Here is a 19643-nt window from a genome sequence, read left to right as displayed (position 1 = left end):
TAAGATATGCTTTTAGATTGGTGTGGCACTGGCAGACATAAACTACTTCCATAGCCTCCTAGCACAATTAAATTACCATGTTCCAGCCATCCCCGTGAGCCATGCGGTAGCACCTTGTTAATTATATTAGTGTGAGTGATGTGGGTCATGCCTGTCTGATTACATTTCTCCTTACAGTTTTCTTCCTGCTCACCATTGACTCGGTTCCCCAAGATTACAGTGCTTCATAGTCTGGGGGACAATGCTGGTTCTGTCAGATGAGTGTGTTTTCACGCTGTTTTGTGGCAGTTCTCGCCCTCTGCCTCCTCCGGCTTGCTTGCTTTCTCTCCGTCTGACACACACACAGCACACAGATACCCTCAGGCTTAGTTAGCTCTTTTGTTTTATTTAACTTTTAATTGTGGTTTAAAAATACATAACATGCACTTTGCCATCCTAACCATCTTTAAAGTGTGTAGTTCAGTAATGTTAAGTAGATGGTTGTGCAAACACTCTCCAGAACTCCTTTCATTTTGCAAAACTGAAACTCTATACCCATTAAACAACTCCATTCTCCCCTCACCCCAGCCCCTGGCAACCACCATTCTACTTTCTGGTTCTATGAGCTTTACTACTCTTGGAACCTCCTGTAAGTGGAATTATACAATATTTGACTTTTTGAGACTGGCTAATTTCACTTACCATAATGTCCTCATGATTCATCTACGTCATAACAAGTGTCAGAATTTAATTTCCTTCCACTTTAAGGCTGAATAGCATTCCATTGTATGTATACACCACATTATCCATTTACCCACCAGTGGACACTTGGGTTGCTTCTACCTTTTGACGGTTGTGAATAATGCTGCTGTGAACATGGGTGTACAATTATCTCCTTGAGACCATGCTTTCAATTCTTTTTATATACTCAGAAGCAGAATTTCTGGATTATATGGAAATTCTACTTTTAGTTTTTTGAGGAACAACCATACTGTTTTCCATTTTCCACTCCCATCATTTTACATTCCCATCAACAGTGCACTAGGGTTCCAGTTTCTCCACATCCTCACCAACACTTGCTTATTTTCTGGGTTTTTTGTTTGTTTGTTTTTATAGTAGCCATCTTGATGGGTATGAAATGGAATCTCACTGTGGTCTGACTCCTATTTTAAAATAGAGTTACTTTACACTTCTAACAAAACTACCCACAGTTATTTCCATTAGCAAAGAAAATACTCTACCTGGTACTGCAGGAACTGTCACAGTACTGGTTTTTCATGTCATCAAATCAAAGGATTAGTTGTCCCAAGGCCGGGAGAATCAGTAGACACTGCCCTTTGTGGAGTAAGTTGTGCAGTAATGGCCTCTGCCCTGTACTTACCTTACTCACACCTGATATACTGTTGACCACACACCTTCATAAGCTGTCTTCCAACATCTCACTCTTTCCACTGTTCCTGTCTTTCCAGGTGACTCTGAACCCACCAAGTTCCTATTCCTCTGAACCCACAGAGATGCTATAATATCCTCTTTGACCCACTCTGGCCCCTGGGCCATGTCTCTGCTCCTCTTACAGCAAAAACCATCTCCACTTCCTCTCCTCTTGTCCTCTCAGGCATTCTCCTGGCCGTACCATGGAAAGAGCCCTTAGCAAGGCCACCAGGGGACCTCCACATTGCCAGATCCAGTAGTCAGAAGCAGTAGCCACAGTCCATCACTCTCTCCTTCTCAAGCACTTCTTTGCTTACATTTTCTGACCGCCCTCTCTTCACTCTCCCCTCCCACTGCATGCTCGCTGCTGCCCCATTTTTTGTTACACCAAAAACTTCCCAGTCATCTTTGACTTCTTTCTTTCTCTTCTGTTCCCACATCCTCTTTGAAATGATTTCTCTCAACTCCTCTGCACTTACACCCTGACCTAAGCCACTGTCATGAATGCTTCAGGAACCTGCTCCACACCGCGGCCCGAGTGATTCTTCTAAAGTCCAAATCCTGTCATGCTACCCTCCGCTCAGAGTCCTCCAGTGAATTCCCATCTCTCTCCAAGTCTATTAGAAATGCCTGTCATGGCTCACGAGACCTACATGAACGGCCTACCACCACCACCATTCTCTCCTACCTCGTTTTGTTCCAACAACATGGACCACCTGCAATTTGTAGAATGTTCCAAGCACACTCCTGCTCTGGCTCTTTGCACCTGTTGTTCCTTCTCTGGAACACTTACCCTATGTATCCACAAGACTCCCTCTCTGCCTCCATTGGGTCTTTGATCAAATGGCACTTTATCAGAGAGGTCTTTTCTGACCACTCCATATGAAATAGCAACCCTTCCTACCCCATCACTTTTGTTCTGTTCATGCTGCTTTATCATTTTCTTCAAATCATTTATCACTTCCTGACATCTTATATATGAACTGCTCCTGTCTTTTCCCCCAATACAGTGTAAGGCCCCGGAGGGCGGGGACAGCGTCTATTTTTATTCACTGGTCTATCTCCAGCTCCCAGAATGGGGCCAGGCACACAGACACTGAATAAATACTTGTTGAATTAATGAATAAAAACGTCCACACATATAAACATTGCCAAACCATTTACAGAATAACAAATTTGAAAACAGCACAAATCTCCAAGAAGGAGGTTAAATAAATTAAGGCAGAGACATGGGAGGAAATGCTACGCATCTATTAAAATAGTGTCATTGAATATTTAGTGACATGGGAAAATGTTAACTCTACCTGAGAAGTAAAAGCATAACAAACAAAAAACCCCCAGTCTACTAAAGTACATAAAATAGAACCTAAATTTAATTCTAAAAAGAAATTACCTATATGGAGAGGAAGAGGGAGAAGAAGTTGACTAAATAAACAGAAGAGGCTAGAAATACAGACTACAGTGTTAAAAGTGGTTACACTCGATGGTGGAATGCTTGGTGATTTTTATTTTCCTTATGCTTCACTGTTTTGTCCATGTTTTCTATAATAAATATATATTACTCTTAATAATCATTAAAACGAATTGTAAAATTCCAAATTATTGGGACAGAGAATATGATCAGCTCCCCACCCCCCCCCACCCCTGCTGGTTGGAGCACGTGTGGAGGGGGAAATGAGGCCCCATGGTATGTAGGGTGACCCCTTTCAGTTTTCTCCAAGCAGGATGTGGTTGAGGAGGGAATGATGGGTCCCTCATACCGACCTCAATGGTGACATTGACAGTGGAAAGGAGAGGAAAGGCCAGATATTCAATTTCTAAGGTCTAGATCTGGCAGGTACTAGAATTATCGTTTCAATGAAACCTGTCATTTCCTTCAATTAGCGACTCTTCTAGGCCTCCAGTGTTAGAGCAGGAAAGGCCTTTGAGGTCATCTAGCCCAACTCCTTCCTGTCCAGCTGAAGAAACTGAGGCAGAAGTAGAGTGACCTGCCCCGGGTCACAGCTGATGGCAAAGCTGGAGCTCCAGTTGAGGCTCTTTGCTCCATGTCCGCTGTTCTCGACACCATAGTTCAGGGCTCTGTCTCATGTATGGAATACATGGTTTCTTACAGCACCATTGGTGGAGGGTTTCCCCATCGATATTATCATTTATTTTGGCCAAATGTAGTCACACTGGTACCTCTCCATCTTAGGCCATGTGGACTGTACCTTGGAGAGACCATGTTGGCTCAGAGCTGATCGTTAGATCTGCCTCTCCTAGGAGTCCACCTTTCTGCTAACCCAGCTGCCCAGTCCATGGGGATTGCATTCCAAGGCTTCTGGGGGTTCTGGAGGTTCTAAAAGTGACTGTAGCCAGCTTTAATGGCCAGCCAAGTTTGTAAATCCTTTCTGGACATTCTCCTCTATTTGTGCAGTATTCAGCCTTTTGTTGGTTGGCTACAAAATGGATTTTTTTGTTTTATATGAAAATATCTCTGGGTTTGGGAAAAGGTGCATGACTGGCTTGGTTGACAAAAGATAAAAAATAAAGTTTGAAGCCAGCTTGGACTTTGGGCCTCTGCTGCTTCAGCCCCAGCACAGAGGTTCAGGGCCACTCTGTAGGGAGCAGCTAACCGGGACGTGAGGGAGCCATCGTTTACCAGGAGGCAGCAGCGTTTACCGGAGCTCACTCAGGCTGGTCTGAGTGCAGGAGATGCATGGCATTGGTTAGAGACATAAAAGCATTTCTTATTACAACTGTGCTACCCAAAGTTTGAAAACCACCATTTTAGTGAATCTGAGATACTCTAGTGTGGGTCAACAGCCCACACGAAGGACTGTTTCAGCAGAACGGCTCTGCTTTGTGAATTCTTAGAGATTCTAGTGGTATCTCATAAGGGAAAACCGTCTAAGGAGATACTCGTATGTAATTTGTATAATAGTTAAACATAATATTTTTCAGAGAACGAGTTGGATCCTCATGGAACAGAGCCTGATTTGCGTCAACACATACTTACCTTTTGCTCCTTTGTTTTTTGTTTTTAACTCCTTTGTTTGCACGCTGGGGTCCTGGAGAGGGTGGTTTGTGTTGAACTAAGCAGCTGTCACGTGCTTTGAGAGGACAGGCCTTCGTGACCTGTCCTTCTCCCAGCACATTGAATGTGATGCCTCTGTATCCATGGTCTGCAACACAGAAGCAGTGGTGGAAACACACAGTCCAGGGCCAGCAGCCCGAAGGTGACTGGCTCACGTTACCCTTGGTTCTTTTGCCATCGCTGTAAGTGCCGGTTTAGCCTGAGTTTCTCTGTGAAGCACACAGCCGGTCCCTGGGCCAACAGATGGTGAGATTGTTCCTGTTTCTTTCAGACCGTACACCTGGTCCCTGGCTCCATTCCGAGGCGGCTGCACAGAGCTCCGATGACATCAAAGGCAGAAATGCTCAGGTGACACGTCCCTCAGGTGTCTGAATATAAAGCCAGGAATTCTCCTTAGGGAGCACGCAGATGTGAAGGGTGTGCTTTCTCCCCAACAGCTTTACATTTTTCCTAAGGGCAAGCCACTGGGTGTAGCTTTGTTTCCATCTACAATGAGGCACTTACAATTTCAAAATCTCTGGCATCACTACTACCTACACAAAGCAAGTTTGGTGACCATAGCCCTGGGGAGCCATTCTGCACCAGTCACCTCATTCACTCCCCATTCACTCTTCCCACATCACGATGACTTGAGAAGCCCAGGAGAAAAATTCAATAACACGTATGAAACATAGTTCAGGGCTCTGTCTCATGTATGGAATACATGGTTTCTTACAGCACCATTGGTGGAGGGTTTCCCCATCGATATTATCATTTATTTTGGCCAAATGTAGTCACAATTCAAGTCCTGGTGGCTAGAAGAAAGCTGGGAGGGGAACCAGATAGGTGCTTGTGCAATAGATAAGACACTCTTTGAAGAAATGCCCTTCTTCTCACACGAGGCAACTCGGACAGTGTTTCCTACCCTGAGCCGAAATGACGTCTCTCATGATACACGATACAGTCTCATCTTTAAAGGCCCTTTGTTATTCTTTGAAAACATGCATTCAGGCCCACCCTGGCCTCCTCCTGCTTCAGAAGTCTGTGTGACAAAGAGGGTGGCCTGGTGCTAAACTGACCTTTTTGCAGCTGTACGAAGGAAAGGACTAAGTTCCTGGAAGCTGGGATCCTTCCTTGAAGGAGGATAAACACCAGGCCTATTTTCTGCCACGGCTCATCCCAGAATTGCAATCACCACTCTCAGATAATCACAGGCTCAAAAATGGGCATATGATTGCAGTGAAGGGAGAAGTACATGTACATATGCATAGGGGAAAAGAAGACTAAATCGGCTCTGAGAGATCATGGCTGAGTTTTATTTTCTACCTGGTGCGTTTCTGCAATTTTGGAATTTTCTACAATGAAGACATTACTTCTGTGATCAGAAAAATACAGTCATAATCAAAATAATCATCCCTACGTTATATGGCTCTCTGTTTTTCAGACAACTTGCCTATGTTATCTCCTTTGAGCCTTTCATTAACCCTGTGACGTAAGCTGGAGAGAAAACTATTAAAGCCATTTTTCAGATGAGAAAACCAAACTCCAAGGGATTAAGGAATATGTCTAAGGTCACAGGCCCAGACCTCAGACTCCTCATCCAGTGTTCCTTCCACTATACCTCACTGCTTTTCCTGGCACGTTAGAGTCACTCTCACCTGCAAACATGGCAAAGATGATCGCACACTGGGCAGTGTCTGATCGCTAGCCTCTTGGCAGGCACACACCTAAATCACCTGTGCCCGGAAAAATCCAATCAGGGACGGAACTACAAAGTCTCTCTTGGTTCTTTATGTCTAGCTGGACGCCATCTTAATTCATTTTCACTTCAGTGCGACAAAAACAGTCACTGAGAGAAATCACTGGGTTCCAGACAGAGCAAACAGCGCCCCCGAGGGGGCTCTTTTATGGACCCAGGTGATCCAGGCATGGGTGGGAGCTCTGGGCTGGAAATCTGAAGGCCTGAGGCCCTCTCTCTTTCCCCATTGCCTTGTTTTGGGATCTCCAGCAAGTCCTTTGCTTTTCCTGAGCTCTCTGTCAAGTGAATCTGCTGGTTCTCAGTCCTCTAAATGTTTTTAAGATGGCCTGAGGTCTGCCCATGCCATGACCTACAAATCCCATTTCATCCCCTTTTCTACCCACAACCCCCTGGGTCAAAATCACCTCCTTGCATATGATGGGACCTTCAGGCCCTGGCAGCCTTGCATGAATGAGAAAAAGCTTCGGTGCCCAGCCCTGAGTTGGTGATTTGTGTGCAATGAGTCTTCTCAACCCACCTGGTAATGTTGTCATGTTTCCACAGATATCTTTAAAGACACTCCGGTGAGAAGACAGATGAAGCCAACGCCCTGTGAGCACCTGGGTATCCCCAGGAGAACGGTCTGAACCTCACCATACTCAAGTTGTTAATTCATTTGACATACAGGCTCTGAATAGAGCATTTATTTATTGTAAATACGTGGTTTGCACAGGCTTTAAATCAGTATTGTAGTCAACTTTTATTTTTTAAAAAACCGCACACACCATTTCTCCATTTTGTAAAATGCATCTTGGCATTCGTCGGTCAGTGCAGATGGAGCCCTGTCCACACCCATTGTGTCCATTCCATGACTGTAAATATGCATGCAGGCTGGCCCTTCCTAGATTTGGAACCGTTTTTAGAAGATTCCGCGGTTTGCAAGTAGTCCCAAAGTCATAGTATCCACAATGGCTTCTTATCGGCATGATTTTATATGCTCAGCGTACAAACTGCAAAATCAAACCAAATAATGCCTTATAAATGACGCAACTCAGAGAGAGTAGTATGTGTCCCCACACCCAGACAATGCCATACAACCTCCAGTGAACGAGATGTCATGTCTCGCTTCCGCTTTTGCAGTACAGGGAATTTTTTTTTTCACTGCCTAATGTAAATATAACACAAAATAAAGGCAGGAGTGGACTTGGCCCCTCCAATGCTGTCTACAGGGCCCCTTTTGTAACTGAATGATCCTACGAGTAGCCAATGTTCTGTTTACAGTGCCCCTCATGCCCAAGTCCCCGAGACTTGCCTCCTGTTCCCTCCACGTTCCCAGGCCCATCCTGGCTGTCTGGGAGAGGTGGGTGAGCTTTAGGAGATTTTGGTATTTCCCCTGCAAGTTAGAAACCTACGTAACTCATTATTAGAGTAAATTACTAATCCTATCTCAGAGGTCTCCCCCAACCTCACCCCAAGTGCAGGATTTCCATGGAAAATATGACTTGAAAAAGTGTAGACCGAAACGTATTATGAAATAATCTTCCTCCACCCCGACCCTTGGGAAACCTGGAACCAACTATCAGGCAAAACCTCGCTAAATTCTGAGCTAAAGAGAGAAACTAACCTCCTGTTCCCTGTGGTGGTCACCTCTCTGTGGGGGGAGCATTGTGCAAATTCGGCCACCCCTGAATATGGACCATGTCAGGATGGGTTCTGACTGCTGCTCTCACACCCTTTGTCTTGAGCTACTTGCCACATGACCCCAAATGCTCCCTGTCCTTGGAGAGGAAGGCTGTGACAGAGGAAGGGGACAAAGTAGAAAGGAACAAAATGATCCCTGGTCTGTGCTCAAAATAGCTGCAGATTAAAGGAAATCAGGGAGGGAGAGGCGGGAAGAACAGTGAAAACTAAGTTTCCTTTAGAACCATCCACTCACGCGCTCCCACCTCAAGGATATCGTGCCTAGAACAAGCCACCCCAAAAAAGTAGACAGAGAGGAGGGTTTGGGCAAACATGTGACCACATACATCTAGCTGTGGTCTGGAGTAAAGCCTAACATGCTATCCTACATTATTGTCATGCTTCCTCCGTCCAGATAGAAGCAAGTGAGCAAGGTCAAGTTCCCTTCTCTGGGGAATACATCATGCCAAATTGTAACAGCTAAATCAATGAAAAAGAAGTTTTTCCAGGTCATCAGCCCTGGGCATCACTGATTTGTTTCATTGGTTCTGTGAAGGTTTCCGAAAGGTCAGAACTTCTTAATTATAATAGGATCCACTCCACCTCCCTCCCAGTTGTACAAAATGACTACAAAGGTTTTAATGATCAAGGTTAAGAAGGCTTTACACGAAGGCAGTCCCACCTTCAGCATGCACTGCCTGCCCTGAGGAGCTGTGTATACGAGCGTGTTCTGTACCCCTGGGATAGGAATTAAAAATGCAACCATTCAAGGACGGAGAGAAGGAATGAGCAGAAACCAAAAATCGCAATTAGCGAGAAATCTCAGGAATCGGGCATCGCATCTCTCCTGGAGACCTGTCACTGAATTCAGGCACTTTGAACATGTGCTGGTACACCGAGTCCCTCTGGCAGGACAAAGGTTTGTCCCTTGACTATATACTCACATATATGAGCATCTGTGTCACAGCACCCCAACCGTCCTCGCATACTCTCGCTGACACTCATCTGTGCTCCCCCGGTGTTCTACGTGTATTTTATATTTATGGATATTCCCTCTGCAGATTCATTTCTTTGTACCTAATAAACTTCAATAAGTGGAAATACTTCTGGTCATTTCCTTGTGAAAACCCATCTCTGGTTACCAGTACTCGTCTCAGCCAAACAGTTTTAAGGATTAGGAGGGCTTCTAAGAATGACAGAGCAAAAAGAATCTTTACACAGCACCCAACACTTGTTGTAACATACTGTGTTAGAATCGGTGTGTTTCTCTTTTGAGCTGACGTTTCTGACAAAACAACAAAATCATAGTTTTGTCATAATATTTTTCTGGTGCTTGTGAGCTAACTAAGCTAATGGGTATTTGGAAAAACCAACCAAGGGAAAAACTTTCTCAAATATATTTTTGAAAAAGTACATAACACTCTATTCCGTTTTATTAATATAACATGAGTAGAGAGCATTGCTTATAAATTCCTCTAATGTGTGCTAAAATGGAACAACTTTCAACCTACAGTACACTTAACACCCTTCCCCAAGTTAGCAAACCCCTCAAAAAAATCTCCCACAGGGAGCGGTGTCATCTCAATTTCCGTTATAGTATTGTCAGGTGTGTACTCTTCGGAACCTGGTACAAGGGAGCTGAGGTGTACCTGCTAGGTAAGCTGGCTCAGGGGCAAACATGGACCTGAATCTCTGTTCTGCCTCTTACAAGTCTGGGGAAGTTAATCAGTCGGTGCTTCAGTTTCCTCATCTGTAGAATGGAGACATAAATATGTGCCTGAGCATAGAGTGGTGAAGATTCAGCGACATAATGCCTGGGCAAGCCCTGACCCTGACCCAGGTGTTGGCACACCCCACATACTGGGGCACAACCAGTGTGCTTATTACGTGCTCAGTCGCAAACAGAGCTCTTGCTGGCTGCATTACAGGCAGTCCATTTATAGACGTTTGCTGAGCTGCTCAGACCACACTCCACGAGCTCTGCTGTTGGATAAAAAGTGAGCAGTAATTAAAATTCATAGACGTTCCCAAAATAAATCTCATCTAGAAACTCATTTCAAAGTTAGCGGCTACACATTTTGCATCCAAATTAGTTAAGGACCTGACTTGTTTTATCAGCTCTCTGATTAGTGGAGGTACAGATCAGCTCTTTAAAGGAGCCCTTCGGAGTAGAATAGAAAAACAATAGCCCGAGATAATTGACAAAGTGGATGGTGAACTTAAAAGTCATTGATTGTGGAGGGTGGTAAAGTAGCCATAATCTTAGGCACTTATGGAATTAAGGGTGAGAGGTGGTGCCTTCAGGGATGAGGGGAGCAACTTAATGGGAAGGCTCTGGACTCCAGAAGCAACTTCCATGCCCTGGGAGGCTTGGCTTCCTTCGTGAATCTGTTCTGTTGTGGGTCATTGTATTCCAAAAATTCATATACTGAAGTGCTAACCTCAGTACCACAGAATGAAACCTTAATTGGAAATAGGGTCATCGCAGAGGTAATTAGTTAAGATGAGGTCATGTGAAGTAGGGTGAACCCCTAATCCAATATGACTGGTGTCCTTATGGCACATGGGGTGTCATGCGGTGTCTTAGCTCCCGCTCCCTGCATAAGAACGCAGGATATGGTGAAGCCACAAAGGAACATCCACGGAGCCATAGATAGGGGAGTCATACCTCTCTATTCTCTCTGGGGGCTGGGTTGGAGACACAGGAAGCAGGAGGCATGCAATCCACAATCTGCCATTCGCTTCTCTGCCAACCGACCCCACTTGCTAACTGCAATCCACGCCTGCTAGCTCAGCCACGGTAGTTATGTCAGTGGCTAATGGCTAACCGGTAACAGCTGACGGCCAACTAGTCACAGCTGATGTCCATCTACTACCCGAGCCAGCACGTTTCCACATGAGGCTGAGAGCCTGGAAACTGCTCTCTGGGACTCTGTCCCCACATCTTATAAAAAGGAAAGTTGGACACAGACAGACACAAAACAGGGAAAACGCCATGTGAAGATGAAGGTAGAGGTCGAGCTGACATGTCTACAAACCATCAAATGCCAAAGACTGCCAGCAAAGCACCGGAAGCCAGGTGAGAGGGCTGGAACAGTCTCTTCCTCTCCCGCGCAGGCCTCAGAAGGAACCAACCCTGCCGACATCTGGAACTTGGACTTCCGGCCTCCAGAACTGTGAGCAATCCATTTCTGTTGTTTACCCAGTTTGTGCTACGTTGTTACAGCGGCCCTAGCAAACTAATACAGGCTTTGTTACCTTGGAGCTTTGCAGGAAAATGTGTATGGGGGGGAAAAAGAGCTGGAAATAACGTTTAAAGAGTTAGCAGTTCCTTGTCATATAAATGGGGCAGACAATGAGTCTGACCTTGACATACGTCTGTCGTTGCCAGTGACTAAGTCTTATTATCATGAACAAGATATTCAGTTGTATTTTGCCTGTCATGGTGGAGACAGGACCATGGAAGCAGTCGGGCATGTCTAAGTCACAAGAATGGAGACAACTGGTTTTTCTTTCCTCGTGTGGACCTGCTAATGGCTTTAAAATAAAGATGCTTGGCATAGATGCCAGCAGCCAGACTTCTGTTTTTAGTGTGGCTTTTGTTTAATTGTGGTGTGGGGATAGAGCCTGGAGTGCAGTTTCCAAGCTCTCAGCCTCACGTGGAAAGGTGCTGGCTCGGGTAGTAGATGGTCATCAGCTGTTACCAGTTAGCCATTAGCCACTAATACAACTGCCAAGGCTAAACTAGCAAGCGCGGATTGCGGATTGCGGATTGCGGATTGCAGAGAGGCGCGGATTGCAGTTGGCAAGTGAGGTTGGTTGGCAGAAAAATGGACTGGGACCGCGGGTTGTGGCTCGTGTGGCTCCTGCTTCCTGTGTCTCCAACGCAGCCGCCAGCAAGAATATAGTGGTATGATTCCCCTATCTATGGCTCCGTGGGTGTTCCTTTTTGGCCTTACCGTGTCCTGCATCCTTATGTGGGGAGCGGGAGCAGAGATCCCACATGACACCCAGCATGACATGTGGTAAAATAAACATAGCATAAAATTTACCACCTTAACCATCTTCAAGTGTACAGTTCAGTAGTGTTGAGTACATTCACGTTGTACAACGAATCTCCAGAACTCTTTTATGATCTTGCAAAACTTAAACTCTATACCCCTTAAAAAACAATTCCCCATTTCTCCCTCCTCCCGGCCCCTGGCAACCACTATTCTACTTTCTATCTCTATGAGTCTGACTACTCTAGGTACTTCATATAAGAGAAATCATATAATATTTGCCTTTTCAAGACTGGCTTATTTCACTTAGCATAATGTCCTCAAGATTCATCCATGTTGCAGCATATGTCATAATTTCCTTCCTTTTTAAGGGTAAGTAATAATCCTTTATATGTATATACCATATTCTGTTTATCCATTCATCCATCAATGGACACTTGGGTTGCTTCTACCTTTTGGCTTTCATAAATAATGCTGCTATGAACATGAATGTACACATATCTCTTTGAGACCATGCTTTCGATTCTTTTGGGTATATACTCAGAAATAGAATTTCTGGATTATGTGGAACTTCTATTTTTTTGAGGAACCACCATACTGTTTTCCATTTTCCATTCCCCTCAACAGTGCACAGGGTTTCTGATTTTTCCATATCCTCACCAACACTTGTCATTTTTTTTCTTTTTGATAGTAGCATTGTGATGGGTGTGAGGTGGTATCTTGTGGTTTTGTGTTTATATTTAAAAAGTAAACTTATCCACACAATGGTACAAAATGGAGGAAACTGCTGAACTGATTGGGTTTTCTTACAAGTCAAGAAAATATAACCCCTTTCATACATTATCTATGTTTTGACTAATGCCCAACATTTACTCATGAAACACAAGGTAGAAGAGGCCACTGGACATTCATTTCAGCACTTTTTATTGTATGCTTGATGTATTTAGAGACAATCCCAAGGGTAAGCACTGGATGGGAAGTTACCTGGTTTGTAGATCTTTGTGCAAAAGGCTATTATGACTACAGTCAGTTCCCACTGCAGGAAACAAAGATTTTACCTTTAAGTATTCCAATAGCAGTTTCTAGCTCACACATTTAATTTCCTTCTCACAACATGACAGCAAATATGTACGTATTCGTTCCCACAAGAAATCTGCATGTGACATTTCAGGATATTTGAAGTCAATTAGATAAAGCACATTTGACACAAACCACAGGAGGGGACCTGGGACTTAGGGCCCCGTGGAATGAAATGCCACGGCTACAGGGAAGCACAAGGGAACGCTGGGACAGCATGTGACTGTGACCTGCCACTCCTTCTCCCCCTCCACATATGAATGGCCAGATAGGTAGGTTCCCCTCCCTCTTTCTTCCCAAAGTTGAGAGTTCCGCTGAAGACCGTCCCCATAAACGGCTTCACTGCTCTTCAGGCAAGAATGCCGTTAGTGGTTTCATAACAGACATACTGGTCCTGGCTAGGCTTTCCTGCTGGGCCAGCCAGAGCTGTGTCACACCTGTATCAATGTGGGATGACATCAGTTCGGGAGCAAAGTAGTTTGCCTGCTTGAGAGTATTTTATATGTAATGGTTCACCCAATACTGAAGGAACCTCACTGCTAATATCTAATAGGTATACACCTGCTCTGTTAGACAGTTTGTAAGAAGGACTCTACTACTAATAATAACACTGTGTCTTGTGTTATTGGGCACTAAAGAATCACCATAACTTCACGTATGCCCTTATGCTATCTAAAGTTCCAAACCACCTCCAAGCGTGAGAGCACTACTTCTGCTTTGTTAATCTACTTTGACTGGAGTGTCTGCACCTCCCCCTCTCCCATTAGAGCATGAGGGCATCTTCCTCTATGGTACTCCCTTCTATTAGGCGAGACTAACTAGCTTATGTATGGTTATGGGGGACGGCAGTTGGGGAGAGATTCTGTCCTTTATGGCCGTATCTTTTTTCTGCACAAAACATGCACAGCACTCCCACCCCCAAGTCTTAATGGATACACAAATGGTACTCTAGGAAGCTATTTACACCGTGACCTTTAAATGTTATTTTCACGGTTCATCTTGAATATTCATTTGCTCCATATTACCTTTAGGAAAGCAGTCACTGGTCAAGAACTTATCTACGTGATGGTGAGCATTTTTCCAAAGCAGCGTCTGTTAGGAGCATTTAAAAACAAACATTGCCCCCAACCACAGCCTGCTCAAAATCCAACATATTTCAAGCTGTTAATATACGTATATAAAAGTCACTAGAAGTGAGTATAACGACGTCAATAGAGTCGACGTCAATAGAGTCACTAGAAGTGAGTACAACCACATCAATAGAGTCTTTGCTCTCTTCTTGTCTTTCTTCCATGCATCCCAATGCACAAAAAGTCTGTCCGCTGCTTTTACTCATGAATGACTGTACAGAGACCACCTCTGAGCCTGATGGAAGAACCCCAGCCCCACTTCACTTCTGCCAGGCTGTGCCATGGGGGGGCTGCCACACCCTCTAGTGGTCACACAGGGAGATCACAGTTGTGATGTACAGTGTTAGCCAAGACAACTCTCAGCTGGGGTTGGCCCTTCTCTGACGTGCTGGACTAAGGTCAGTGTGCTCTAACAGAAGTTGCCACTGTGTTTCCCACTGCACCATGGCTGGGGAATGGCATAAGGCTGGCTGGGTTATCTGTGACCTTTGTTTGACCCATTATAATTGAAAGCAGGCTTCTGTGTAATTTATTCTCACTAGATTCCTTTTGGTCAAACCCCAAATCACCTTGGGTATCACAGACATGTCAGATCCGATGAAATGTTTCCATAATAAGTAGAGGTGAGACCACGTGGTGAAATTTTAGAGTGGTTTTCTGTATCATCTTGTTTTAAATAACCACTCAGCAGGTAAGGTACCGACATCATTCTCAAACTTCTTCTTTAGCCCCTTAGCAGCTGTAGACAGGCACTCTCAGAATGGCCACTCCACCTAAGAGGAGGCCTTAAGTGCATCGACAGTGAAAGCCCAGGCCAAACCTGCACAAAACTCTCAGCAAGTACAAGCCACCACAGATGGTTGCTGTTAACTCATCTACTAGTCTGAAAGCAGCTTAAATATTTTTCCCACCTCTCACCACTTGTATGGTTGGTGACTTTACATGCAGAACTTACAAAACTTCTGGGCAAAAAGCTTATGATGCTCTTCTGCCTACACTCTTTAAAGAGAGTCGGTAGAAAAAAAGATTCGTTCGGATAAAACCTGTGATCACATCTGTGTATGGGGCCCAAGTCCCTTCCAGCTCTCGTGGCCTAGCATACATGGCTGCCGGGGAGAGTCACTGGGAGTAATTGAGCTGCTGTTCTCCCACTCGCTGGTATATTAACATACCTTCTGGTAATCACCTCTGGCCCTCTTCCATTTCAAGCGTGGTTCAGAGTTTCAGTAGTGGACGTAAGCCCCTTCCCCACTTGCCCAACTCATCTACTAGTCTGAAGGCAGCTACTGGGACATACGGGGCAGGAGGGATACAGGGAAGGCCCAGGGAAAGCCGGGTGCCTCCTACACAGCTTTGTGGGATATAACAGGCCGGGCAGGTGGAGTGGGGGCTGGATTGTTACCCTGGAGTGAAATGCTTCTACATCCATCTGTCGCCTTCTTGCCCTCTGTCTTTCCAATGCTGAGTCCATCTGGTCTTCCTCACATGCTTTTCTATGCTTGGGTGGTAAGTCAAATCCTTCCTGGGAACACGACGTTGGGAACAAATCCATTGCATTCAAATCTCTGCTGAGATAATGTTGTGGCTGCTTAGATTCCAGCTACTTTACCTAGAATCTAAACAGTCGAAAGTTTCTCCTTTCCTTTCCCTCACTTGCTGAGAGATTCACAGCTTTGTGGGGTGGAACTATGCCACGGGGTCATTTCATTATTCCTAAACTAGATGGCGGTACCCAGGCTGGGAATCGTTTCTACTCAAGCCCGCATCGGTATGGTGGGAGTGCTGCTGTGCAGGGAATGGAGGGGTTGGGGGGCCGCGTGTGTTTTGGGCAGAGCCACACAGTCACTCGAAGAGGTCCCCAGCAGGACAGCCTGTGCGTCTCTAAGGTGGGCAGGTTCCAGCTAACGCAGGTGACCAGCTCTCCTGCCCGTGAAAGCAGTCTGTGGGTCCACAGCACACAAACACAGTGCACGGAAGACGGGCTCTTTAGGGTCACAGGAATGGGGAAGACGCTGGGAGGGGAGAGGAGCCCGTTTTCCTTCCCATTGCTTCTGGCCCTCAGAAGACACATCTGGAGTCATGCGGCACTATAGGCACACCCTGTAGTAGAGAGAGGCCAGGGGGCTCCTCCCTCTGGACGCACACGAGAGCCCCGGGCCAGACAGAAATAAATGCCTTCTGTTAACCTGAAAGAAACTGGTCCCCAGAGAGAGACTAAGACTTCAAAAGATTTTGCTTTCCCCACAAACTCGGCACCATGGAACCCGCCTTGCAAGGCTTGGTGAACTCCAGTCCCCCAAGGAAAAGGCTAACGTGTCCATTGTCACTGAAATACAATAATAGCAGCTTAAAATCCACAATTAGTCATACATTCGAACAACAGGCGAAGGAGATACATGTCACACTGCAAAGGAAGGGGACCTACATTGCAGAAAAAGGGGACGTTTTGAGATTCGAGGCAGAACACAAGTGAACAGTTGGATTTGGCTTCAGACAAGGAGACCACATCAGAACTTTCTCATTTTACTCCAACAGGAGGGTGGTTTGTTTTGCTGGTAATTTAGTAAGGTGGGAAATTTTAAATAAGAAGGGGAAAGGGAATGCTTACTTCACTTAAAGAACTTAATCTCCGTGTCAACACAGTCATAGAAAAGATCCCCCACTTCTGTGGGGTCCAGGGGGTCAGAGCTGGTCAGGATTTCTTCCATGGCTGCCAGGCCCTGCTTCTCTAGTTCCAGCATGGTCTTCCTCAGCTGGCGACCTTGCTCCTGAGGAAGGACAAACACCATGGGGGCCGCACCAATGGACACTGAAAGCCTCCCGGGGACCACCCACCCTATTCAAACTGTTTCCCATGTAACTGCCGCAGGGATTCTGCTAGAATGCCAACATGGTTATGTCACTGCTCTGTTTAGAAAACTTGCACAGCTTCCCACTGCCTTTAGGACAAAAGCCTGAGTGACATTCAAGGAAGGCCCCTTGTAACACACAAGGCTGTCTTTCGCTTCACCTCTTGCCATGCTCCTTTCCCATCAGTCAGACTGAATTAATTGCATTCCTCCCACCCGTGAGGATACTTTTTCTAGCCACTAAACAGATGGCCCTGCTCTCCCTCCATGCTCAGTCAACCTGCACCCATCTTCAGGCTGCTTTGAAAGCCTTCCCGCTGAGCTCTCCTGGCCCAATTCTTTTCCTTCTGCCATGGTTGCTCTCTTCCTGTCTTGTAATGATTTGTCTACCTGCCTATGATCCTCATTTGACCATGACCTCCTGGGGAGTGAGAACTAGGCTTATCTCTATCCTCCAATGCCTGGGACACAGTAGGCACACCCCATAGATATTTGCAGCAGGAAGAAATGGATCCATGAATAAACACATGCCATGTCTATCCCCGACTTCCTTTTTTCTGAGGTGGTGAGATCTCTTTTTCCAAGTGGAAATGACTCATTAACCGTGGATGACAATGAAACACTTTTATGTGCCTAATTAATCCCAGAATGGGGAAGCTGCTGTCAGCACTCATCCACCTCTTCCCAACACTGCCTTGACTCAACCCAAGGATCATTTCTAAATTTCAAAGCCCACCCTCATCAGTTTCATCTCTTCGAAATTTTGTGTAGAATAGCTCAGATCACATAGTCCTTTCTACCTCTGCCTTCCAGCTGCCCAATATCCACAAAAACCGTGCACCACCAAGTGACGTTGGGCTTACTGTCGTCCACCTAGAAAACATGCCCTGTCAGGAGCGCATGTGAACAGGCCTGGACAAAACTCCGTGTCACGGTGCAGCAGGGTTCACAGTTCAAGGGAAATGTTAGGCAGAGAGGGACAGACGTAAAACATCAGTGCGAGTTTTACTTGTCAAAGCGGTCATTTCTGTGGCATGAAGAGCGAGTTCCACGAAGTGAGCCTGCCCTTCTCGGAGATACTCTCTACACCCGCTTGGATTTATTGTTGATGTTGCCCTTCTTTATATCGTTTTTATGTAGTCCTCTGTGCCAAATATATAAGCCAGTAGGCTCACCCAGTCCACACAAAATGCATGCACCAATTTACCAAAAAGGTGTCCCTTTCTTCAAGAGAAACTGGACCTGTGACAAGTTGTTAAAAAAATTTTGCTTGGGAAGCAAATGAACACCTAAAAACCACGGTCCTTCCTTCTCCCTTCAGCAAAATAGAGGCTTGGGTTTTGTATGCGAGTCCATCACTGATGGCGGCTGCAGGCATATATTGGGTGTTAGTCTTATGTGAACTGCCGTCTTGTAACTTTATTTACCAAAGCTTTGGGTAGGGGAGGGGGGGTGCACTTTGAAGAATACCTTTTTTTAAAAAAACTGGAAACTTGAGAATCTTTTTTTGTTGTCGTAAAATATACATAAAATTTACCACTGGAACCATTTTGAATGTACAGTTCAACGGCATCAATTCCCATTGTTGTGCTACCTATCCAGCTCCAGAAAGTTTTTGAAGAATCTCTTTTTTAAAACAACATATGATGGCATCTATAAAGTGTGGCCATCAAGTACAACTTTTTACCCCCAAAAGTATACAAGGAATTTTAGGGAGCAGAAAAGCAGTTACCCCTACCACAACTGCACATTTCTATTCCTAGGTAAACAGTAAATGATTCCTAGGTAAACAGAGGGCTATTCTTAGCCCACTGAGTTCTAGAGTAATATCAAAAGTGGAGGCTTTGTTTCATTTGGTTTCAGGAGACTGGGTGGAAAAATTAAGTCCAGCATTTTAGGAAGGGCCTTGGGAACATGGACCACCAGGAGGAGACGTGCTGCAGGGACGGAAAGGCTGAGCTGGTTAACTGCTTTCCTGCCTCCTGTGTCGCTGACCTCGCCACCCTCCAGGGGCCCACCCCCAGGCTCACCTGGTCATTTGCAATGACAGCGCGTGCCCACTCGTGGGCCTTATACAGCTCATGCCGGCGGTCTGGTTTTTCCTGGAACCGGGGCTCCTTTTTGGCAGGGTCATCGTCCCCGAAACAGGGAGACTGTGCTTTGGGGACAAGTTTTATATCGCCGACAAAGATGAAAGGCTTAAATATGGACCTAGAGAGAAAGGAGAGGTGCTTCAGCCAGACTGGGGCTCGAGGACACCCAGAAATGTCCCTTTCATTCAGCAAACATTTCCTGAGCCAATTCACAGTGGCTGGTGGGTGGTGGGTGGATGGGTGCCAAGAGAGACACAATTTTAGTAAATATTTTGGTAAAACTGTTTGGTAAAAACAGTTTTGGTAAAACTGCAGCAAAAGCTGCAAATTCTTCTGTTTACAGTGAGGAGACATCCCAACAGACCTGCTTTGTCCTGGGAAGACCACTCGAGAGGCCCCTCTCAGTTACATAAAGTCAGACAAACAGACACTCAGTGTTTTTGAGAAAACGGTGCAGAGAGCCCTCTATTTAAGTTGAAAGAGGGTTGCCTTTCTCTGCCACGATTTGCTGGAAAGATACTTCCTTACCTCCTGGAAAGGAAGTATCTGAGACCCTATCTCTTTTTACTAATTTTAGGTTTTCCCTTCTTTGAAAATTTTTGGGATCTTT

At 45.4% G+C, this 19643-nt stretch overlaps 2 protein-coding genes across 6 annotated transcripts in view; one reads left to right on the top strand and one right to left on the bottom strand.

The window, feature by feature from the left end:
- WIPF3 (WAS/WASL interacting protein family member 3) overlaps positions 1–8984 on the top strand; it is a 79948-nt gene extending 70964 nt beyond the window's left edge. Inside the window, exons 8-9 of the mRNA XM_081079840.1 lie at positions 4758–4834; positions 6768–8984. Coding sequence (XP_080935966.1) covers positions 4758–4834; positions 6768–6791 — 101 coding nt within the window. The 3' untranslated portion in view covers positions 6792–8984. The remainder of the gene's footprint in view (positions 1–4757; positions 4835–6767) is intronic.
- SCRN1 (secernin 1) overlaps positions 6873–19643 on the bottom strand; it is a 61084-nt gene continuing 48313 nt past the window's right edge. For 2 of the 5 annotated variants that reach the window (XM_081079841.1, XM_081079842.1), the window contains exons 7-8: positions 18971–19151; positions 12794–16859 (exon numbers count right to left, since the gene is read on the bottom strand). In XM_081079841.1, the coding sequence (XP_080935967.1) occupies positions 16701–16859; positions 18971–19151 (340 nt within the window). In that variant the 3' untranslated portion in view covers positions 12794–16700. Of the gene's footprint in view, positions 7214–12793; positions 16860–18970; positions 19152–19643 lie in introns of those variants that run through there. The other 3 variants (XM_081079843.1, XM_081079845.1, XM_081079844.1) reach the window with 3 other exon arrangements.

The sequence above is a fragment of the Rhinolophus hipposideros genome, assembly GCF_964194185.1.
Source record: "Rhinolophus hipposideros genome assembly, chromosome: 18".
In the NCBI taxonomy this organism is placed as follows: domain Eukaryota; kingdom Metazoa; phylum Chordata; class Mammalia; order Chiroptera; family Rhinolophidae; genus Rhinolophus; species Rhinolophus hipposideros.
The sequence above is the reverse complement of the archived record's forward strand: the minus strand, read 5'-3'. Positions and strand labels throughout refer to the sequence as shown.